This window comes from Macaca nemestrina, chromosome 1 (genome assembly GCF_043159975.1).
Source record: "Macaca nemestrina isolate mMacNem1 chromosome 1, mMacNem.hap1, whole genome shotgun sequence".
Taxonomy (NCBI): Eukaryota; Metazoa; Chordata; class Mammalia; order Primates; family Cercopithecidae; genus Macaca; species Macaca nemestrina.
Genome location: NC_092125.1, coordinates 148,587,379 through 148,612,785, shown reverse-complemented (window position 1 = coordinate 148,612,785; position 25,407 = coordinate 148,587,379). Strand labels below are relative to the sequence as shown.

Here is a 25,407-nt window from a genome sequence, read left to right as displayed (position 1 = left end):
TCAAGCTACACCAGCAATTCAAAGTAGCATAAAATTGGAAGAGATTACTGCTCCCAATGACTAGTGACCCTACTGGCCTTTAATTAAGAAAGAAAGAATCCAAATCAGCTAAGTCTCAATCCATTTTTCTCATACTTGGATTTCAAGTTAATTGTTTTCAAAATCGATTACTTAGTAAAGCAGTAACTCATCGTATTGATTTGAGATTTAGAAATTGGCTGGGTGCGGTGGCTCAAGCCTGTAATCCCAGCACTTTGGGAGGCCGAGGCAGGCGGATCACGAGGTCAGGAGATCAACACCATCCTGGCTAACATGGTGAAACCCTGTCTCTACTAAAAAATACAAAAAACTAGCTGGGCGAGGTGGCGGGCACCTGTAGTCCCAGCTACTCAGGAGGCTGAGCCAGGAGAATGGCTTAAACTCGGGAGGTGGAGCTTGCAGTGAGCTGAGATCCGGCCACTGCACTCCAGCCGGGGCGACAGAGCGAGACTCCGTCTCAAAAAAAAAAAAAAAAGATTTAGAAATTGTAGTATTTTTTAAAATCACAGCTATGTTTTACATATGTCTTTTAAAAGTGTTTTTTGAAAAGTAGCCTACATAAATACTTACTTCAGCTAGGAGGTAATAGTTGTCAAAAGAATTCAATTAATTCAGCTCTGTAAGAATTCTTGTATAAAATTTACACCTGAGAGTTTCCCTCACCAAATTCTACAGTATCAAAGCACATGAAAGAATAACAGAGCATGCTTTACTTGTATGATGTCAAACCCATTCACTGTCACCAAGCATCCACCTACTCCTGAAAAATGCCCACTTATTCTCCCTTTCATTGTCATTGTATTCTGGCAGAATTTAGGCACCCAAGGGTTCTCTTCACCAGAAGTGAAAGTTTTCTTCTTGGAACCCAAAAATGGAGGAAATTAACACCAAAAGTTTACAAAAAACCTAGGAAACTACACACACAGCTACACAAATACCCCATCATGCACGCACTCCCACATGCACAAGCGTACATTCACACTCTCTCACATGCATGCACTCTTATTCGTGTCTCCTCTGTCTCTCTTACATACACACACAGGCAGTGCTGGTAGTCAAATCTCTATAAGCCCTGTCCCACACACCTCTCCCCACCTCCCTAAGTGATCTCTTCAGCTGCCTTATAAAACAATGAGACTAGAAGGTTTGCCCCAAGTCCTCACTCAACTAAGCCACCAAATTTTGGGACTGTTTTCTTCATATGTAAAATTAGCAAGTGTAACTAGATGACACTGACAGTTCTGTTATTTGTTGTCATTCCATGGTTCAATATGATACATCTAAACAATAATATACAAGACACAATTCTGAACAATTCAGATAAAACTAATGTTAATTTAGCAGGGTGAGGTGGTCTGTGGCTGTAGTCCCAGCTGCTTGGGAGGCCGAGGTGGGAGGATCACTTAAGCCCAGGAGTTCAAGGCTAGCCTTGGCAATATAGCAAGACCTGTCTCTAAAAAAATAAAGTAAAATAGCTAATATTAATTTGCATATGCAAACAACATATAGGCATAAGGTTTTTTTCATGGTTTACATTTTTTAGCTTTTATATTTTGTCGTTTTAAAAAATACTAAACAATTAGGAAAAATAGTCACCATTTTCAGCAATTATTATATGCCAGGTACTGTGCTAACCGCTTTACATGCAGTGTCTCCTTTACTCCAAGTGGTCTATGAAATGTTACTACTGTTATTCCATTTTACGTATGTGGAACCTGAGATTTAGCTTCATTAAATTGCCTAAGTCACCTAACCAGAATGGAAGCCAAGTCTAATTCCAACGTCATCTGTGTTATGCTACAAAAACAACTTCCTTCTGCTGAAAAAGTTTTTTGGGATGCTTCTTCTAACGAATTTAAGTGCTAGCTTTTCAAAATTAGGAAAGGCAACTATCACTTGAGAATGTACACAGATGCTACTGTTCAGCATTTGAGACTCACCATGTCACATTCCTCAAATGCCATGTCAAAGGACTGTGCAACTGCTAAAACTCAGCTATTCTAAGGAAAACATCAGATAAGAAGTCCCACATCATCTAACTTGTGCTGAAAATTAAGCAACAGAAGGTTATAAGTTCTTCTAAGCATGTGATTTCGGTCAATGGTGCCTGTAGGAGAAGCCAGAAAAGGTCATGTTGCTCTTGAAAGGTAAAATGTAAACCAGGGAAACAACACACACGATTGCTTCGAAGTTTTATTAAAACTACTGACACATATGAAAAAACTGGTATACACACCACACATGAATGAAGTTCTTCAATCAAAGTTTGCTGAGTGCTTACTCTGAGCCAAGCTGGGATACAATGTGGAAAAGAACAACACTGCATGGTACTGAATAACAACTCCTATCTGTTGAGAACCAGGCATTGTGCTAAAATTTATTATTTTTCATTTAATTCTCAATACCCTATGAGTGAGCTATTGCACTGTGCTCTGCAAGGACAGGAATGTTTTTCCTTTTCCCCTACTATCATATACTCAGGAAATGAAATAATGCCCATCACAACGTCAAACACTGAATCAGCTGATGAATATAATCCCATTTGATACATCTGAAGTCAAGTAATTTATCCAGGTTGGAATATCCAGAAAATGTTAGAGTAAGGATCTGGACCCAGGTCTGTTTGATTCTAGAGTCTGTTTGTTCTCTCAACCTCTTGGCCCCACAACCTCTTAAACTGAAATGCTGCCAATTTAACTCTAGAGGCAGGGATACTCGACCCATTCCTCCCACATTAATAGTGAAGCTAAAGAATCAACAACAAAAAAATGTGAACTAGGGAATGAACAAATTGACCATGAAAGTGGTATACAGTTTGCTGATATTTGAAGCCACAACCTTAAACTTAAAGCTCATCAAAACTCAGCTTTGGGGATGAGAGGACTCTGTTGTAATCTCTGCTTGGAACCTAACCTATCTGGCATCAGGAGCAAGAAATTTCCTCCATTCTATTCATAGAACAAGCCAAGATCAAAATGCATGGCCCAGCACTGGGGAAGGTTGGGATTTTCAAATCATCTCTTAAAGGAGACAAATCCTGGGAAGGAAACTGCGAAGTCCCTTTCTTGTTATGACAGAACCAAACACTCACTGCAGAGTAAGAGTAAGGGAAGATGGTATTGTCCAAATGACTGGGTTTTTTTTTTAAAGGCGTTGACAGCAAAATGCATCCTAGTCCCACTAATTAGACATTAAGATTTGCTGAGAGTATGATACAAGACAGAAAAATAATTACTTATAAGTGTAGTCTGGCAAAGATTGTGAATTTAAGGCCTCATTATGAAATCAATGTAGGATAAAATATTCTGTACCAGGTAAAAACAAGATACTGCTCTAATTATGTACAAAAGAAATGGGAGAGAAAGAGTAGAACTAGCAAAAGAATGTAGACACCTCCCTCAAGATTATAAATTACTGCAGAATTCAGAGTAAGAATTTTAAAAAGTTTTTTCTTTCTCATCAGCCCTCATACCCATCCCATTAGACTTGAGGATGGAGCACAAAAAAAAAAAAAAAGAAAAAAAGAAAAAAAGAAAAAAAAAAAAAACAGAAAAAGAGAGGGAGGGAAAAGTGAGATATTATGCAAGGAATGGTAAACAAGAAATCTGCTCCAATTAGATATCACCCAAATAGCAAAATTTGTTAGAATGATCCTATATGGAAACAAAAGTTTAATCCTTCCCAATTTTATTAGGGGAAACAGGGTATGCCCATATGAAAAGTAAAGTATAGTTCCCAGAAATATTTTGTTATTTAAAGTAAAATTAGTAGGCCGGGCACAGTGGCTCATGCCTGTAATCCCAGCTCATTGGGAGGCCAAGGCGAGAGGACTATTTGAAACCACAAGTTCAAATACAGTCTGGGCAACAAAGCAAGACCCCATCTCTACAAAAATAAAATAAAAAGCCAGGTGCAGTGGCATGTGCCTTTAGTCAGCTGTTTAAAAGGCTGAGGTGGGAAGATCTCTTGAGCCCAGGAGTTCGAGGTTGCAGTAAGCTATGATTGTGCCACTGCACTCCAGCCTGGGTGACACAGAGAGACCCCACCTTGAAAAAATAATAAAAAATAAAATCAGTCATGTAGACACGAAGAAGTACTAAAGAAAACCATGTGCTGGATGGTCAGGCAAGGCCCAGTGGGGGAGATGGGACTTCAAATAGTACCTGAAAGGTGAGGGAGAAAGAGTCACCCTGGATTTGGAGGAACAAACAGGATGTGGAAGAGAATCATTGGGTTGGCCTGTCTGACTGGGATTTGGGTAGGAAACAGCAGATGAAAACTTGTTGGAAAGACAAGTTGAAGGAGACTGGAACTCTTTGAATTCCAGGCTAGAGAGGTGAAATTTTCTTCTTGGGAAGTAGGGGTTTTTGTTTTGTTTTGTTTTGTTTTTTGTTTTTTTGAGACGAGTCTCACTCTGTCGCCCAGGCTGGAGTGCAGTGGCCGGATCTCAGCTCACTGCAAGCTCCGCCTCCCAGGTTCACGCCATTCTCCTGCCTCAGCCTCCCCAGTAGCTGGGATTACAGGTGCCCGCCACCACGCCCAGCTAATTTTTTGTATTTTTAGTAGAAACGGGGTTTCACCGTGTTAGCCAGGATGGTCTCAATCTCCTGACCTCGTGATCCGCCCACCTCGGCCTCCCAAAATGCTGGGATTACAGGAAGTAGGGTTTTGAACAGGAGAGTGACACAATAAAGGCTATTCTACGAAAAATTAAGGTGATACTAGCATTGAATGTATATGGATAAGAAAGGTAGGCATAAGACAAAGCCAGAAGTAGCCTAATTAACTGATCTATATTCCTACACTGCAAATTCTGAGGACAGGACCAGAATAGATATATTATTGGTTGCCAAGACTAAAACTTCAAAACCAAGAATGAGAATGAAAATAAGCTAACAATACGCATACACATTTAACAATGTCTTTGCATCTCAACCTTGTTGTTTCTTTGGAAGTAATTTGCTTTCCCTAAACTTGAGCTGGTACATATGGCATATCATACACTGAAAAGCCTCTTTATGAACACAGAATAAAGAAGTAACTCTAGTTATGGCAGGGACCTTCTCCCATTTCTAAAACTACATAAAGGTATTTTTAAGTATTTATTTTTATGTCCCAGAAATAACATCTTTACACACCTCTACACTGATAACAGAATGATTATTTGCCAATAGAGCCACATATCTCTAATCCGTTTAAAAGGGCATGTGTTTCAAATATAGTTAACTACGGCAATGATTCCCAACCTTGTTGGCACCAGGGACTGGTTTTGCGGAAGACAATTTTTCCAGGGACTGGAGCGGGTGGGGGTGGGGGTGGGTGGGTAGTGGTTTCAGGATGATTCAAATGCATTACATTAGTTGTGCATTTTATTTCTATTATTACTACATTGTAATATATAATGAAACAATTATACAACTCACCATAATGTAGAATCAGTGGGGGCCCTGAGCTTTTTTTCCTGCAAGTAGAAGGTCCCATCCAGGGTGGTGGGAAACAGTGACAGATCATCAGGCATTCGATTCTTATAAGGAGTGTGCAACCTAGATCCTTTGAATGTGCAGTTAACAACTGGGTTTGCGCTCCTATGAGAATCTAATGCCACCACTGATCTGACAGGAGGCAGAGCTCAGGCAGTCTGCAAGCCATGGGAAGCAGCTATAAAAACAGATAAAGCTTTACTCCCTTGCCTACCACTCACTTCCTGCTGTGCAGCCTGGTTCCTAACAGGTCCATGGCCCAGGGATTGGGGACCCTTGACCTATAGAGAAGCCTCCCCAATACTGGTTCAGCAATACAGGCCCCAAAACTAGAGGAAAACTCTGATGGCTGTTTTGATACCGGTAATAAAGAGCTCAACAATATGAACTTGAACAAAAGGTCTAAATGCAGCTTTTGTATAATCCTGATAGTGCCTGGGATCAGTGTTTACTTAGATAGAGCACATTGATATGATACAAGGAAAACTTAGGATTCTGTAAGTCTGAAGACAAAAAAATGCAGATTTTGAAAGTATATTTGAATAAGCTGTGTTTAATAAAGAGAGTTCCAGAACACAAATGTGTGTCACTCAGACATAGAAACCCCTCACCACAGATCGACATTGATTCAGCATTTACAGAACCTGTACAGAGAGGACCACAGGATCTCTTACTAAGATTGTCTTCTAAACAGAACTTCAACCTACCCTCTGCTCTCCAGAGTCAACATAATTTTAGTTTTAGGAACTTGAGTCTGGGCTTTTCAGAACAAAAGTCAAGTACAGAACACATGGAAAGAGTTTTGTCTTGGGGTAAGGGAAAAATCAAATGAAATAATAATGTAAGTTACCTGTGTGGTGACCATGACTATCTTCAAAATCTGCAAACCCAGTTTCCACGGAATCTGGCATCTGGCTCGGTATTTTTCACAAGGGCTCATGAAGTAAAACTTCAGGTCTTCCCTTAGACATTCTTCTTTCATCTCAGAATCATGACGTGCCATTGCATTTCTGCCACAGAAGATTAATTTTAAATACCCAGGAAAGCCTCTCCTTCAGCTCCTTTAGAAGTAACTTGCTTTCCCTAAACTTGAGCTGGTACATATGGCATGTCATACACTGAAAAGCCTCTTTATGAACACAGAATAAAAAAGAACTCTAGTTATGGCAGGGACCATCTCCCATTTCTAAAACTACATGAAAAATTATTCCAGACCCTCTACCTCCTACTTTTCCACACAGCCACCAATCTTGTTCAAAATGGCCAATCTCAGCCAGGCATGGCGGCTCACACCTGTAATCCCAGCACTTTAGGAGACTGAGGCGGGCAGATCATTTGAGGTCAGGAGTTTGAGACCAGCCTAACCAACATGGTGAAACCCCATCTCTACTAAAAATACAAAAATTAGCTGGGTGTGGTGGTGGGCCCCTGTAATCTCAGTTACTAGGGAGGTGGAGACAGAAGAATTGCTTGAACTTAGGAGGTGGAGGTTGCAGTGAGCCAAGATCACGCCACTGTACTCCAGCCTGGGTGACAGAGTGAGACTCTCTCTCAAAAAATTAAAAATTAAAAACAAAATTAAAAAAACAGCCAATCTCAAGAATTATAAAAATTGGATTTTACTTACAAGACTCATCAATTCCTACTTCTTAACATAGAGCGTTCACCTGTCACTAGAGAAAGTATGTGTGTTTATGTTTGTGTGAGTGTGTATGTACGAATTGTATGTGAGTGGGTATATGAACAAAAACCAGACAGGACATTTTCATGATACTCCAGGTATGACATTACAGAAATTTAGTATAAACGAATGGAATTAGATTGTTATGGAAGAAGAGAATCTTTGTTCTGTAACTCTGTACTGAGAGAAGGACTATGACCCTTTTTTTGGATAAAGTATCAGTGATTCCAGAATATAAATAGCTTCACAAAGATAAATAGCATCTCTCAATTTAAGCCTAGTCAGATATTTGTCACTTTACATTAATAAAAATTTGCTTTTACTATTTCAAGGACTCTGGACTCAGGAATGGGCACATGACTCAGGGTAGGCCAAAAAGAACCAATGAGAGATGGTTCACAGGACTGTTATTGTAGTCCCCAAAGTGGGGTGCAGAAAACAATCCATTGGGAGTATAAAAAAAATTAGTATTTTTATTTTATTATTTACATTAAAAACTAAAAATTGAACTCCATAATTAGTATAACATAGAATATACATACAACACAGCAATATAACTTACAGCATATGTATACCATAACAAAGAATATACATTATATAACACACAAAAGTAGTATCTAGTAGCATATCATATATAAAGAAATACATACATGTTGGGACTATTCTGCTCAACTTTTACTGTTAGGTACATAATCAACAAAGTTTGGAGATCATTGACTTCAAGCACAGACTGTGAGTCCGGAGTTCCTAAAATCTATCTCACCACCAAAGGAGAGCTTATCAGAGACTGCAGCTAACACAGAAGATCAGGCAGACAGACACTATGCCTAATAACAATACTTGAATTCCTGGATCTAGCTGTTCCTGAAGTAATCCATCCCAAGTCTTTCCATCTGAGTCAACAAATACCCTTTATAGCTTAAGCCAGTTTGAGTTTGACTTCTTGCCTTAGGAAGTATATTGATGGTAAGTGTAAAGAATAAATTCTAGTAAGTTATGCTAATTATTAGAGTTACTCATTTCTTGGAAAGGTTTTATAATTGTGGGTCATTTTTAAGGATCTTTTTACTGGAAATATGTAAGTGACATATTTTTATACTGACTGATGATCTATGTTATCTGCCTTGACTGACAAATCTAAAAGAATCCTAAAAGGGGATGCCCATTTTAAGGCTTATTGTCAGTTGTTAATAATTTACTATTTCTAAATAGATTTTTAAATATCTTGTTTCTAGGATTAGAGGGCTAAGTTATTAAGTTATTCAGAATTATCCTGCTGGAAAGCAAGGAAAAGAGGAAAGAAAGAGAGAAAGCAAGGAAAGAAGGAGAGAGGAAGTGAAGGGAAGGAAGGAGGGAAGGAAGGAGAGAAGGAGAGAGGGAGGGAGGGAGGGAGGAAGGGAAGTAAGGAGAAAAAGGAGAGAGGGAGGGAGGAGAGAGAAAGTAGCGGGAGGGGGAAGGAAGAAGGGAGAGAGGGAGGGAGGGAAAGTGGGAGGGAGGGAAGGAAGGAAAAAGAGAGAGGGAGGGAGGAGAGAGAAAGTAAGGGAGGGAGGAGAGAGAAAGTAAGGGAGGGAGGAGAGAGAAAGTAGGGGATGGAGGGAAGGAAGAAGGGAGAGAAGGAGAGAGGGAGGGAGGGAAGGAAGGAAAAGAAAAATCCGGCCGGGCGCGGTGGCTCACGCCTGTAATCCCAGCACTTTGGAAGGCCGAGGCGGGCGGATCACAAGGTCAGGAGATCGAGACCATGGTGAAACCCCGTCTCTACTAAAAATAGAAAAAAAATTAGCCGGGCGCAGTGGCGGGCGCCTGTAGTCCCAGCTACTCGGGAGGCTGAGGCCGGAGAATGGCGTGAACCCGGGAGGCGGAGCTTGCAGTGAGCCGAGATTGCGCCACTGCACTCCAGCCTGGGTGACAGAGCGAGACTCCGTCTCAAAAAAAAAAAAAAGAATTAGATATAAGAAAAATCCTAGATACAATACATACTTCTTGAGGAGGGTAAAGAAGTACCTTTAAAAGACTGAAGAGTTAAGGAGAGCAAGAACTGGGTCAATCTTGGCGGATACCTACATGAGTAACAGCCAATTGCCACCATTCAAGTACACTCAGCTTCCGTTCTGTGGCCTCAGGAAAGGGGAACAAGAGAGCCAAGATTCTAGGCCCAAAGGCATCAAAACTGCCTGTCCTCAAATTTATAGGACTACAGAGAAGGCCAGAGTGGTTCCAAATCAAAGAAAAGAAAAGGGACAAAGAGGTTGTTTTCTCAAAACAGTGGCGCAAAACAAGGCATTTAATCAAATACTTAAAGAATACTGGCCAGGCATGGTGGCTTATGCCTGTAATCCCAGTATTTGGGAGAGCAAGGTGGGTGGATCACTAGAGTCCAGGAGTTTAAGATCAGCCTGGACAACGTGGTGAAACCCCATCTCTACTAAAAATAAAAAAAATTTAAAAAAAAATTATAGGCCTGTGTGGTGGCACATGCCTGCAATACCAACTACTCAGGTAGCTGAGGCATGAGAATAGCTTGAACTCAGGAGGTAGAGGTTGCAGTGAGCTAAGACTGCACCACTGCACTTCAGCCTGGATGACAGAGCAAGACGCAGTGTCATAAATATATAAATATATATAATAAACATATATTATTTATATAATAAATATATAATAAATATAAATAAAAGAATACCTTGTGGGTCATGCTCTACTGGAGACATTTTCCTGCCTTCCAGGAGCAAATGTGAATAGATAAAAGTATGATACCATGAGTTAAGGGTTATATTGGAAATATTATCTGAGTGTCCTGCAAAGAGAGAGTGCTTGATACAGCCCAATTGCTTCAAGAGGCTTCAAATAATTCTTCTGACTGCTGGGTTCCTTTGACTGAGCGGCCACTAAGTGTTCAAGAAATGGTAACTGTAAATGATGAGTTGATGGGTGCTGACAAGTTGATGGGTGCAGCACACCAACATGGCACAAGTATACATATGTAACAAACCTGCACGTTATACACATGTACCCTAGAACTTAAAGTACAATTAAAAAAAAAGAAAAGAAAAGAAATGATAACTGATGTGAGCATTGCCCTTAGAAACTTTATTAAGAAGTCTCAGGCAAAAAGAAAAGAAAAAGGTCAAAGTAGCAGATAATGACTATGAGATCACTCATTGTATTACACTATTTATGCTATCTATCCTTCCAAAATTGTTTCATCTGGGTATTTACAGAGCAGTTGTAATACTTTTAGCAACATGAAAGATGAAAAATGAAAAAACTAGCAGGAAAAACATTTCCCTCAAAAGTACATGAGCCAACTGGTGAAATATAGGCTAGTATTAGTCAACTGATGATAAAATGATAGACATGTAGCAGAAAAAGTTGATAATGAATAATAAAGGTGCATGATGAGATAGCTGTTTTTTAATAAACCTAACTTAAGTTTTAAAATAATATGTACATTTGGGAGGAAAAGATATTGAAATTTTAATTTAAAAATTCTGATATTTCAAGGAAAATATAAATGTATAAACTTTCTAAAGTTTACTTTTCTGAGGGCTCTTTATTGCCTCCCTCTTCCCCATTTGTAGGTTTGTCCTGGTAGATGAAGGGTATTAAACACACACACACACACACAACACGATATCTTATTGCTATAACAAAAATTAAATGGTATAAAAATGGTGCAAAGTGAAGAGAGAAAAAAATTTTAAAACAGAGAAAGAGAGAGACGAGACAACACAATATCATAGGAATAAAACATTATTTTATTTAACACATATTTACCCTACATACCTTGCGATGCTGAACACCTGGCTGGGTGTCTTACAGGAAGCTTAAACTACAACCACAGCTTCATAACCAAGAATTGGGTCAGCAGAGGCCAGGCGCGGTGGCTTATGCCTGTAATCCCAGCACTTTCGGAGGCCAAGGCAGGCAGATCACTTGAGGACAGGAGTTCAAGACCAGCCTGGCCAACGTGGTGAAACCCCGTCTTTACCAAAAATACAAAATTAGCTCGGCATGGTAGCACAAACCTGTAATCCCAGCTACTTAGGAGGCTGAGGCACAAGAATCACTTGGAACCCAGGAGGCAGGTTGCAGTGAGCTGAGAATATGCCACTGGACTCCAGCCTGGGGGACAAAAACAAACAACAACAACAACAACAACAACAAACAAACAAAAAAACTAAGTCAGCAGACAGGAGAAATACTGCAACTTCCATCACAAATGAAAATCACCAACAATTTAAGAAAAGCATAGAGCTGCTAACTTGTGGTAATGAAGTCAGAAGTGAAAGTAACTGTACCATAAAACCGCTTAAGGAACCAAAATCAATGAAGATCTAAATTACACTGACCCATCAGCTACAGGGCTGTCATGCAATTGAAATTGCATGAAATAAATAAGAGCAATCACAGCTCTTATGAATTATTTATATTTCATTAAACCATAGGAAATGCATGATCTGGATTTTTACAAGCTTAATACTGGCATCACTAAAGACCAAAATATCAAAGAAAAAAAGCATAGTATTTGAAGGCATAAAAATAAGATTTGGAATAGAATAGAATAGAAAGCCACCCACACAGTGGGCTAAATAAAAGCCAGAGATGCTGGAATAGAAAATGAAAGAAAAGAAGGCTGAGACTGGTACTGTGATAAGAAAACAGGAGGAAGGCACAACAAAGCTACTGTCAGGTATTAAGAAAACCAACTCTCTCCACAGATAATCAGGACTATGAGGTTGGCATTAAGAAAACCTACTCTCTCCAGAGATAATCAGGACTGTGTGACACTGGCTAAGTTTAAGGCTATCATATGATCAAGGGCAATTTCAGCTTTATCAAAACAATGACAAAGAGTCTATGGAAGCCTGAAGTTTTGAAACAAAACAAAACCGATACCAGTGATTCTTAACCTTATTGGAGTTATAAACCCCTATGAGAACACAACAAGGCTCTTGACCTTTGCCTCAGGAAAATGCACACGCCAGTTTCAGTGATGATACTTTGTCAGCAAATAAGCTAACCAGCCCAGACTGCTATTGCCTTTGGCTTATGTGATCCTTACGCTACTTGACAAGGGGCATGAAAGTTGTTTTTATCCCCTGCTGCAGTGGTCTCCAAAGTGGGGTCCTCACACACAAGGACGTATGCAAGACCATTCACTGGTATGTGAGAAGAAAGTGTTAGGGCTTCTAATTGTGTTAACTTAGAAAATAGAGAAGTTAAGAATTCCCAAGAGTTAATATATGAATTGTTACCTATCACACCTAAGGTGCCCTCACTTGGTCAGTAACATCTGATGGCACTGGCACAGTGGCTCACGTCTGTAATCTCAACACTTTGGGAGACTGAGGCAGGAGGATCACTTGAGGCCAAGAGTTCAAGACCAGCCTGGATAATATAGTGAGACTCTGTCTCTACAAAGACTTTTAAAAATCAGCCCAGTGTGGTGGTGCATGCCTACAGTCCCAGCTACTTGGGAGGCAGAGGCACTAGATTCGCTTAAGCATAGGAGTTCAAGGCTGCAGTGAGGTATGATTTTGCCGCACCACTCCAGCCTGGACAACAGAACGAGATCCTGTCTCAAGTAAATAAAACAAAACAAAACATCAGTTGCCTGTGTTTCACCTAGGTATGTGAGGCATCTTGGGGAAACTGTCCAAGTTTCCCAAATTAAGGGGTTCATGGTGGTGCCCCCATTGATTTTCAGCATATTCCCACCAGTTATGGTTTATGTGGACCTATTTAAGCATTTTTAGAATGTATCATTTAGTTTTCGTGGAAATAACCCTTGCGAAATAGGCAAAGGACATAAAGGTTCTTGCAAAAGCCCAGGAGGTAGAGCAAGATGGCAGAAGAGAAGCCTCCACTGATCATCCCCTCACAAGAGGACATCAATTTAACAGCTAGCTATGTAAAGAAAGCACTTTCATAAGAACCAAAAATCAGGTGAACACTCGCACTACCTGCTTTTAACTCTGTATTGCTAAAAGAGGCACTGAAGAGGTAGAAAAAACAGTCCTGAATCACTGACACCACCCTTCCCCCAGCCCCAGCAGCGGCCACCTGGAGCGGAGAGTGCCTCTGCTTGCTGGGGGAGGGAAAGCACAACAATTGTGAGGCAGTAAACTTGGTGCTGTCCAGTTAGAGCAGAAAGGAAAACTGGACCAAATTCAGCTGAGGCCCACCCACAGAGGGAACATTTAAACCATTCCTAGCCAGAGAGGAATCACAGGTCCTTGTGATTGGAATTTGAGTTCCCACAAACTTCATCACTGCAGGCTAAAGTGCTCTGGGTCTCTAAGTGAATTTGAAAGGCAATTTAGGCCACAAGGACTGCAACTGTTAGGCGAGTCCTAGTGCTGAACTGGGCCCAGAGACAGTGGACTGGAGGGGCATGCAATCTACTAAACTACCAGGACGGCTAAAGGAGTGGTGATGTCACCTCTCCCCTAACCCCAGGCTGCACAACTAGTGGCTCCAAAAAGACCCCTTGCTTCTGCTTGAGGAGAGGAGAAAGAAGAGTGGGGAGGACTTTGTCTTGCATCTTGGATACTGGCTCAGCCACAGCATGATAGGGCATGGGTCAGAGTCATAAGGCCTCTGTTCCAGGCCCTAGCTCCTGGGCAACACTTCTAGGCACACCCTGGGCCAGAAGGGAATCCACTACCTTGAAGGGAAGAACCCAGTCCTGGCAGCATTCATCACCTGCAAACTGAAGAGCCCTTGGGCACTGAATAATCAGCAGTGATACCCAGGTACTACATCTAGGGCCTTGGGTGAGCCTCTGAGACTTGTTGGCTTCAGGTTTATCTTGGCTATGGGGGGTGGAGCAACAAGTGGGCTCCTGGAGTCCCCAATTCTAAAGCTGACTCTTGGATGGCATTTCTGGACCTCCCCTGGACCAGAAGGGAGCCCACTGCCCTGAAGGATGAGTCCCAGGCCAGACAACCTTCATGACAAGCTGACTTAAGAGACCTTGGGTCTTATGAGAACATCAGTGGTAGTCTGGCAGTACTGTCCATGGGCCTCTGGTGGTGATGACCATGGGGAAGGGCTCCTCTGCTTTTGAAGGAGGGGAGGGAACAACGGGAAGAACTGCATCTTATAATTTGAGTGCCAGCTCAGGCGCGACACAACAGAACACTAGGTAGACTTCTAAAGTGTTTTATTCTAGTCCCTGACTCCTGGACAGTACCTCTGGACCCAGCAGAGTGCTGGGGGCACTCAACCATCCTGGAGGGAAGAACACAGGCCTGGTTGGCTTTGCTGCCTGCTAACTAGAGAGCCCCAGAGCCTTGAGTGGACATAGGAAGTAGCCAGGGAGTAGTTACAGCTGGCCTTAGGCAAGACCCAGTGCTGTGCTGTCTTCAGGCCTGACCCAGTGTAGTCACAGAGGTAGTAGCCGCAGGGGTGCTTGTGTCACTCCATCCCTAGCTTTAGATGGCTCAGGACTGAGAGAGAGACACCATGTGTTAGGGAGATAAAAAGGGTAGAGAACAAGAGTCTCTGCCTGGTAATCCAGAGAATTCTCCTAGATCTTGTTCAAAGTGGTAACTCCATGAGTCTATAAGAACCACACCGGGAGGCGGAGCTTGCAGTGAGCCGAGATCGCGCCACTGCACTCCAGCCTGGGTGACAGAGCGAGACTCCGTCTCAAAAAAAAAAAAAAAAAAAAAAAAAAAAGAACCACAGCATTACTAGGCTTGGGGTGCCCTCCAAAGCAGATGCAACTTAGATCACAATGCCCAAGTCCTTTCATATATCTGGAAAGCCTTCTCAAGAAGGACAGATAATAAAAGCCCAGACAGTGAAGATGACAATAAATTCCTAACTTTTCAATGCCCAGACACAGATGAACATCTACAAGTATCAAGATAATCCAGGAAAACATGGCCTCACCAAATAAATTAATAAGGCACTAAGGACATAATCTTGGAGAAACAGAGACAGGTGACCTTTCAGACAGATAATTCAGAATAGCTCTTTTGAGGAAACTCAAAGAAATTTAAGATAAGACAGAAAATTCAAAATTCTATCAGATAAATTTAACAAAGAGATTGACATAATTAAAAAGAATCAAAAAGAAATTCTGGAGCTGAAAAAATGCAATTGGCATACTGAAGAATGTATCAGAGTCTCTTAATGCAGAAATGATCAAGCAGAAGAAAGAATTAGTGAGCTCAAAGACAGGCTATTTAAAAATACACAGTCAGAGGAGACAAAACAATAAAGAATAAAAAACAGTGAAGCATGCCTACAGGATCCAAGAAATAGCCTCAAAATGGCAAATTTGGAGGTAGAGAAAGATACAGGAGTAGAAAGTTATTCAAAGGGATAATAACAAAGAACTTCCCAAGTTTAGAGAAAGATATCAATATCCAAATACAAGAAGGTTATAGAACACCAAGCAGATTTAATCCAAAGAAGACTACTGCAAGGCATTTAATAATCAAACTCCTAAAGATCAAGGTTAAATAATGGATCCTAAAAGCAGCAAGAGAAAAGAAACAACATACAATGAAGCATCAATACATCTGGCAGTAGACTTTTCAGTGGAAACCTTAAAGGCCAGGAGAGAGGGGCATGACATATTGAAAGTGCTGAAGGAGAAGAACTTTTACTCTAGAATAGTATGTCTGGTGAAAATATTCTTTAAACATGAAGAAGAAATAAAGATTTTCCCAGAGAAGGCCTGGCACGGTGGCTCACACCTGTAATCCCAGCACTTTGGGAGGCCAAGGCGGGCAGGTCACGATGTCAGGAGTTCGAGACAAGCCTGACCAACATGGCGAAACCCTGTCTCTACTAAAAATACAAAAATTAGCCAGGCATGGTGGCGCATGCCTGTAATCCCAGCTGCTGGGGAGGCTGAGGCAGGAGAATCGCTTGAACTCAGGAGGCGGAGGTTGCAGTGAGCCGAGATCGTGCCATTGCACTCCAGCCTGGGTGATAGACTGAGACTCCATCTCAAAAAAAAAAAAAAAAAAAAAAAGATTTTACTCACTGGTATTAGAAAGTACACAGAAAAACAAAAAAATTATAACCCTGTAACTGCCTTGTGTAAACTACTCTCATCCTAAGTAGAAAGACTAAATTGGCAAACCAATAAAAAATAATAACTACAACAACTTTTCAAGACACAGACAGTACAATAAGATATAAACAATAAAAAGCTTAAAAGTTGGGGAGACGACGTTAAGGCATATAGTTTTTGTTAGGTTTTTGTTTTGTTTTGTTTTGTTTTTGCTTGTTTGCTTATACAAATAGGGTTAGGTTGTTATCAACTCAAAATAATGGTTTATAAGATAGTATGTGCAAGCCTCATGGTAATCTCAGACCAAAAAACAGACAACAGATACACAAAGAGTAAAGAGCAAGAAACTAAATCATATCACCAGAGAAAATCACCGTCATTAAAGGAAGACAAGAAAGAAGGAGAGAAAGAAGACCATAAAACAAAACAATCAGAAAATAAATAACCAAGTGGCAGGAGTAGGTCCTTAATTATCAATAACATTGAATGTAAATGGACTAAACTCTCCAATCAAAAGACACAGACTGGCTAAATGGATGAAAAAAAAAACCCACTAATCTGTTGCCTACAAAAAATACACTTCACCTATAAAGACACACATAGACTGAAAATAAAGGGATGGAGAAAGAAACCAAAAAAGAGCAGGAGTAGCTATGCTTATATCAGACAAAACAGATTTTAAGACAAAAACTATACGAAGAGACAAAAAAGTTCACTATGTAATGAAAAGGGGTCAATTCAGCAAGAGAATATAACAATTTTAAATATATATGCACCCAACATTGGAGCACCCAGATATATAAAGAAAATATTATTAGAGCTAATGAGAGAGATAGGCGCCAATAAAATAACAGCTGGAGACTTAAAACACCCCACTTTCAGCATTAGATAGATCTTCCAAATAGAAAATCAACAAAGAAACACTGGACTTAATCTGCACTGTAGACCAAATGGATCTAATACATATTTACAGGACATTTCATCCAATGGCTACAGAATACACAGTTTTTTTCTCAGCACATGGATCATTCTCAAAGACAGACCATATATTAAGTCACAAGACAAGTCTTAAAACATTAAAAAAAAAAAAACTGAAATAATTTCAAGTATCTTTTCTGACCACAACAGCATAAAATTAGAAATAACAAAAGGAATTTTGGAAACTATACAAATGTATGGAAATTGAATAAAATGCTCCTGAATGACCAGTGGGTCAATAAAGAAATTAAGACAGAAATTTAAAAATTTATTGAAACAAATGATAATGGAAACACAACCTACCAAAATCTATGGGATGCAGCAAAAGCAGTACTAAAACGGTATTTTATAGCTTTAGGTGCCTACATCAAAAAAAAAAAAAAAAACAAGGAAAAACTTCAAATAAACAATCTAATGATACATCTTAAAGAACTACAAAAGCAAGAGCAAACTAAATCCAAAATTAGTAGAAACATAAATAAAGATCAGAGCAGAAATAAATGAAATTGAAATAAAATAATACAAAAGATCAATGGAAAAAAAGTTGGTTTTTCAAAAAGCTAAAAAAAAAAAATTGACAAAACTGTAGCCAGACTAAAAAAGAGAGAAGATCCAATAAATAAAATCAGAAATGAAAAAGGGAGACATTACAACTGATACTACAGAAATTCACATCATTATTGGATACTAAGCAACTATATACCAATAAATTGGAAAATATAGAAAAAATGGACACACACAACCTACCAAGATTGAACCAGGATGAAATCCAAAACCTGAAGAGACCAATAACAAGTAATGAGATTGAAGCTGTAATAGGAAGTCTCCCAGCAAAGAAAAACCCAGGACCTGATGGTTTCGGTATTAGTCAGGTTCTCTAGAGGGACAGAACTAATGGAATGTATATGTGTGTGTATATACACACACACACACACATATATTTTTTTTATATATATATATATTTATTAAGTATTAACTCACACAATCACAAGGTCCTACAATAAGCCATCTGCAGGTTGAGGAGCAAGGAGAGCCAATCCGAGTACTAAAACTGAAGAACTTGGAGTCCGATGTTTGAGGGCAGGAAGCATCCAGCATGGGAGAAAGACATAGGCTGGGAGACTAGGCCAGTCTCTCTTTTCACATTTTCTGCCTGCTTATATTCTAGCCATGCTGGCAGCTGATTAGATTGTGTCCGCCCAGAATAAGGGTGGGTGTGCCTTTCCCAGACCACTGACTCAAATGTTAATCTCCTTAACATCCTCACAGACACACCCAGGATCAATACTTTGTATCCTTCAATCCAATCAAGTTGACACTCATATTAACCATCACAGCTTCACTGTTGAATTCTACCAAACATTTAAAGAAGAACTAATACCAATCCTACTTAAACTTTTCTGAAAAAATACTTCCAAACTCATCCTATGAGGCCAGTATTACCCTGATACTAAAACCATAAGACACATAAAAAAAATTACAGGCCAATATCTCTAATGAATATTAATACAAAGCTCCTCAACCAAAATACTAGCAAACCAAATTCAACCATACATTAGAAAGATCATTCATCATGAGCAAGTGGGGTTTATCACTGGGATGCAAGGATGGTTCAACACATGCAAATCAATCAATGTGATGCATCATATTAACAGAATGAAAAATAAAAACAATATGATCATTTCAAGTGATACTGAAAAAGCATTTGATAAAACTCAACATTGCTTCATGATAAAAACCCTTAATAAACTGGATATAGAAGGAATATACCTCAACATAATAAATACCATATACAACATACCCACAGCTAGTATAATACTGAATGGGGAAAAACTGAAAGGCTTTCCTCTCAGATCTGGAACACAACAAGGATGCCCACTTTCACCACTGTTATTCAACATACTACTGGAAGTTCTAGCTATAGCAATCAGAAAAGAGAAAGATATAAAGGATATCCAAACTGGAAATGAAGAAGTCATATTATCCTTGTTTGTAGATGAGATGATCTTATATTTGGAAAAAAACTAGAGACTCCACTAAAAAACAATTAGAACTGATAAACAATTTTAGTAAAGTTGCAGGATACAGTATCAACATACAAAAATCAGTAGCATTTCTATGTGCAAGAGTAAACAATCTGAAAAAGAAAATTAAAAAGTAATCCCATTTACAATAGCCACAAATAAAATACCTAGAAATTAACTCATCCAAAGAAGTGAAATATCTCTATAATGAAAACTATAAAACACTGATGAAAGAAATTGAAGAGGACACCAAAAATGGAGATATTTCATGTTCATCAATTGGAATAATCAATATTGTTAAAATGTCCACACTCCAAAGCAATCTACAGACTCATTGCAATCCCTATCAAAATATCTATGACGTTCTTCATAGAAATAGAAAAAAAAATCCTAAAATTGATATGGAACCACAAAGAACCCAGAATAGTCAAAGTTATCCTAAGCAAAAAGAACACAACTGGAGGAATCACATTATCTGACTTCAAATTATACTACATAGCTATACTAACCAAAACAGCATGGTATTACACAGATACAAAACACAAAAACAGATACACAGACCAATGAAACAGAATAGAGAACCCAGAAACAAATCCACACACCTACAGTGAACTCATTTTCGACAAAGGTGACAAGAACATAAACTTGGGAAAAGACCGTCTCTTCAATAAATGGTATTGGGGAAACTGGATATCCACATGCAAAAGAATGAAACTAAGCCCCTATCTATCACCATATACAAAAATCAAATCAAAATGGATTAAAGACTTTAAGACCTCAAATTATGAAACTACTACAAGAAAACACTGGGGAAAATCTCCAGGACAAAAATTTATTGAGCAATACCCCACAAGCACAGGCAACCAAAGCAAACATGAATAAATGGGATCAAATCAAGTTTAAAAGCTTCTGCACAGCAAAGGAAACAATCAACAAAGTGAAAAGACAACCCATAGAAAGGGAGAAAATATTTGCAAACTGGGGATTAATAGCCAGAACATATAAGGAGTTCAAACAATTCTATAAAAAATAACCTAATAATCTGATCAAAAAATGGGCAAAAGACTTGAATAGACTTTGTATGTCTCAAAAGAAGACATACAAATCACAAAAAGGGATATGAAAAGGTGCTCAACATCACTGATCATTAGAGAAATGCAAATCAAAACTACAATGAGATATCATCTCACCCCAGTTAAAATGGCTTGTATCCAAAAGACAAGCAATAACAAATGCTGGTGAGGACGTTGAGAAAGGGGAACTCTCGTACACTGTTGGTGGGGCTGTAAATCAGTACAATCACTATGGAGAACAGTTTGGAGGTTCCTCAAAAGACTAAAAATAGAGCTACCATATGATCTAGCAATCCCACTGCTGGGTATATGCCCAAAAGAAAAGAAATCAGTAATATCAAAGAGATATCTGCGCTCTCATGTTTGTTGCAGACCAGATCACAATAGCTAAGATTTGGAAGCAATCTATATGTCCATTAGCAGATGAATGGATAAAGAAAATGTGGTATAAACACACAATGGAGTATTATTCAGCCATAAAAAATGAGATCCTGTCATTTGCAACAACATGGATGGAACTGGCGATCATTATGTTAAGTGAAATAAGTCAGGCACAGAAAGACAAATATTGTATGTTCTCACTTATTTGTGGGATCTAAAAATCAAAACAATTAAATTCATGGACAGAGAGAGTAGAAGGATGGTTACCAGAGGCTGGGAAGAACAGTGTGACAGAGAGATCGGGGGTGAAGGGGCAGTAGGGATGGGTTAATAGGTACAAACAAAAAGGAAGAATGAATAAGACCCAGTATTTGATAGCACACCAAGGTGACTCTAGTCAATAATAATTGTATATTTTAAAATAATTAAAGAGTGTCATTGGACTGTCTGTAATACAAAGGATAAATGCTTGGGGGAATGAATACCCCCTTCTCCATGATGTGATTATAATGCATTGCATGCCTGTATCAAAACATCTGATGTATCCCATAAATATTATACCTACAATGTACCCACAAAATTAAAAATAAAAGATAAAAAATTCTTGCAAAAAATTAGGTTCATTGTAAAACTAATGTAAGCCTAAATTAATATAAAAAAAATAGGAGAGCTAACACTCTAAATGTTGTAAGCCATGGGTTTAAAAAAAAAGATGAAAAGCATATCTGATCTGAAAAGAAGCTGGGGTGGGGGGAAGCAGATTTATCAAGAAAACTATTTAAAATATTGGGTAAATCTACTATTGCTAAATGAGGTGCATGGCTTTAAATATATAGTACCATAAGATATTTGCTAATGACACTATGAAGTCATAACATAAAGTTGCTGCAGTTGGCAATTCATTTTTTTTTTCTATTTTAATTTTTTAAAATAAAAAAATAGAGATGGGGTCTCACTATGTTGGCCAGGTTGGTCTTGAACTCCTGGCCTCAAGCAAGCCTCCAGCCTTGGCCTCCCAAAGCACTAGGATTACAGGCAACGAGCCACCGTGTCCAGCCTGGCAATTCATTTTTAATATCCTCATCTATCCCATCCCTTAAAATGTTAATTTTATCTATTTCATAATATACATATGGTTTGGCATATGCTATGTAAATGAATACATATTTAGAGAGGGTAGATGTTCTTTTAACTGTTGGAAACAAGTTATAAAAAATATATGGAACTACTTCCTTATTGTTTCAGAGCGCCAACCACACCTTAGCTGTGGTTGTTCTTTGTTGTCCCAACTGCTATTATAAACTTGTTAGCTTTAAAGAAATTGATGTTTGTTCCCCTGGCCCCAACAAACAAACAGAAAATACAGAAAATAATCCTAATAGGCATCATGTTTCTTACCAGATCTGTTTAGGTATCATATATTGGTATAGCAGTACACAACATTTTTTTTTTTTTTTTTTTTTTTGAGATGGAGCCTCTTTCTGTCACCTAGGCTGGAGTGCAGTGGTGCAATCTTGACTCACTGCAACCTCCACCTCACGGGTTTAAGCAATTATCCTGCCTCAGCCTCCAGAGTAGCTGGGACTACAGGTGCCTGCTACCATGCGCAGCTAATTTTTTTATTACTATTTTTTATTTTTAGTAGTGACAGGGTTTCACTATATTGGCCAGGTTGGTCTCGAACTCCTGACTTCAGGTGATCCACCCACCCTGGCCTCTCAAAGTGTTGGGATTACAGGCATGAGCCACTGAGCCCCGACAGAATTTTTTTTTTTTTAATTCACAAGTATATCTTACCAGTCTCAGGGGATGGGGCGGGGTAGGCAGGGCAAATCACTTCCCAAATCTATCCTTCATTTTTATACTCATCACAGTGAGTGGTAAAATCAGCCTCCTCGGTCCCCACACCAGCAACCCAAATCTGTGTGGTTCCGCATGATCTGGCCTCACCTAACTCCCCACCACCTTTATTTCCCCAAAATTTAATAATGATATAACTGTATTTTTCTTTTCTTTTCTTTTCTTTTTGTTTTTTTCTTTTTTTGAGATAGGATCTCACTCTGTCACCCAGGCTGGAGTGCAGTGATGCAATCATGGCTCATTGCAGCCTTAACTTCCTGAGCTCAAGCAATCCTTTTGCCTCAGCTTCCAGAGTAGCTAGGACCATAGGTATGTACAGCCATGCTCAGCTTATTTTTCAATTTTTTGTAGAGACGGGGGCTTGCCACATTGCCCAGGCTGGTCTCAAACTCCTGGATGCAGATGATCCTTCCCCCTGGCCTCCCAAAGTGCTGGGATTACAGGTGTGAGACACTGCCCCTGGCCTGTACATGATTTTAAATGAATTATTAATAAACCACACCTCTGATTTCTGTTCCTTAGGTGCAACTGCTTTTATCAGTCTTTTTAAAAGTCATTTACTTTTAATTTTTTTTTTGAGACAGAGTCTCGCCCTGTTGCCCAGGCTGGAGTGCAATGGCACGATCTTGGCTCACTGCAACCTCTGCCTCCCGGGTTCAAGTGATTCTCCTGCCTCAGCCTCCTGAGTAGCTGGGATTACAGGCGCACCTCCACGCTCAGCTAATTTTTGTATTTTTAGTAGAGACGGGGTTTCACCATGTTGGTCAGGCTGGTCTCGATCTCCTGAACTCGTGATCCACCCGCCTCGGCCTCCCAAAGTGCTGGGATTACAAGCGTGAGCCACCGTGCCTGGCCCTACTTTAAAATTTCTAAATAATACTTATGCCACTATTTTTTCATTTTAGATATTATCAATTTGAATCCTCCCTTGGAAAATACGGATTTAGCTCTTATATCTTCTCCCCAACATACATTTCACCTCCCTACTCATCTTCCCAACCAAGTTTTAATGCAAATTTTGGATAAATTAACATCTGATTTTATGAAGTGACTATGTAAAAACTCTTCAGAGTTGAGCTATTAACATACTGTAATGTTATATTCTTCCTCACTCGAACTATTTTCCTGGAGTTAATTGCCCTTTTCCCCATTTGTCTAGTTTTCTGTATACCAATTATAACTTTATCACTAAACTCTGGCTGAATCTGACACCACCCTTAAATACACACAAGCCAGGTACCCTGTCAATTTCTTTCTTCCATGGAGAGACACCAATGCCTACAGCCCTCATCCTTTTGCTCAAATCTACCTGGTTGCTTTCTAATCGCTTTTCAAGGCCATAACTTTCACCACCTTCCTAAATTGGAACCCCCATCTCTTGGATCCCATGTCTGCTTCTTTCTTTACTCTCTCATTTTGTGGAGAATATCCTTCAATCCCTTCCTGGGAAAGGAAGCCTGAAAAGTAAATTGTTAGACTTCCTGTGACAGACACTACTAGTTGCCTGCCCAGTATCCATTCCTCTCTTCTTCCTGTTTTGTTGAAAGCAAGCAATATATTAATACCAAAGGATAAAATAACTCAATATGGCCAAGTGTGGTGGTTCATGCCTGTAATCTCAGCACTTTGGGAGACCGTGGTGGTGGATCACTTGAGCTCAGGAGTTCGAGAACAGCCTGGGCAACATGGCAAAACCCGTCTGTACTAAAAATACAAAAAGTTCGCTGGGCATGCTGGCTTGTGCCTGTAGTCCCAGCTACTTGGGAGGCTAAGGTGGGAGGATTGCTTGAGCCCAGGGAGGTCGAGGCTGCAGTGAGCCATGATCATACCAGTATACTCCAGTCTGCAACAGAGAAAGACCCTGTCTCAAAAAGAAAAATTGAAATAAAATAAAAAATGTGTGACATTTTGGCAAATAGCCATCCTAGTCCATACACTCAAGAAACTTCTACATGGTCATATTATCAAAATGAGAAAAAAAAAAAGTAAAGCCATCTAATGGAATGAACCCAGCACTTACCTCCTCAAGCTGACTTTGTGGTACAGATTCTCTAGAACAAACACTGGGTTCCCATTTCTATTACTTCATTAAAATGCTCAGGGTAAACCATCTCTTGCTATAGATTCTAACAACACTTTTCAGGCTTATTGGCTCTGCAGCATTTGATACAGCTGACCACTACCTCCTTGGGACAACCTCTTCTGTCAGTTTCCAGGACAACCCCCTCCTCTTGATGCCAGAGTGCCTTGAGGCACAGTATGGATTCTTCCAGTCTCTATCCTCTATTCTAAAACAGCTTGTCCAATCCTATGACTTTAAATACTCTCTACATGATGTGGGTTTCCATATTTGCATCTCCAGCAAATCTCTCTCTTGAGCAGACTTCCTTATCCAACCTTTTTTATGAAACTTCACCCACAGGTCTAATTGGTCTCTCAAACCCACCCTCCACCTGCTCCTCCACCCATCTGCTCAAAGCAGCGATCTGTACACATTCATTCAAATGCTTCAGCTGCTGACCAAGCTGAGAATCAAATAAAGAACTCAACCCCTTTCACAACAGTTGCAAAAACAAAAACAAAAACACCACAAAATTTAAAATTAGGAATATACTTAACCAAGGAGGTGAAAGACCTCTACAAGGAAAACTACAAAATACTGCTAAAAGAAATCATATATGACACAAACAAATGGAAACACATTCCATGCTCATGGATGGGTAGAATCAATATTGTGAAAATGACCATACTGCCAAAAGCAATCTGCAAATCCAATGCAATTCCCATCAAAATACCACCATCATTCTTCACAGAACTAGGCAAAAAATCCTAAAATTCATATGGAACCAAAAAAAGAGCC

The 25,407-nt window shown here is 39.5% G+C and overlaps 1 protein-coding gene across 3 annotated transcripts in view; it reads right to left on the bottom strand.

Moving 5' to 3' along the window:
- The window catches only part of LOC105482758 (mucolipin TRP cation channel 2), a 73,594-nt gene that overhangs the window by 37,709 nt on the left and 10,478 nt on the right, over positions 1-25,407 (bottom strand). For all 3 annotated transcript variants that reach the window (XR_987855.2, XM_011743056.2, XM_011743057.2), the window contains exon 2: positions 6,370-6,529. Coding sequence is in view for 2 of the 3 variants with exons in the window: in XM_011743056.2 (XP_011741358.2) it covers positions 6,370-6,529 (160 nt within the window). In the remaining variant the exon portion in view is untranslated. The remainder of the gene's footprint in view (positions 1-6,369; positions 6,530-25,407) is intronic.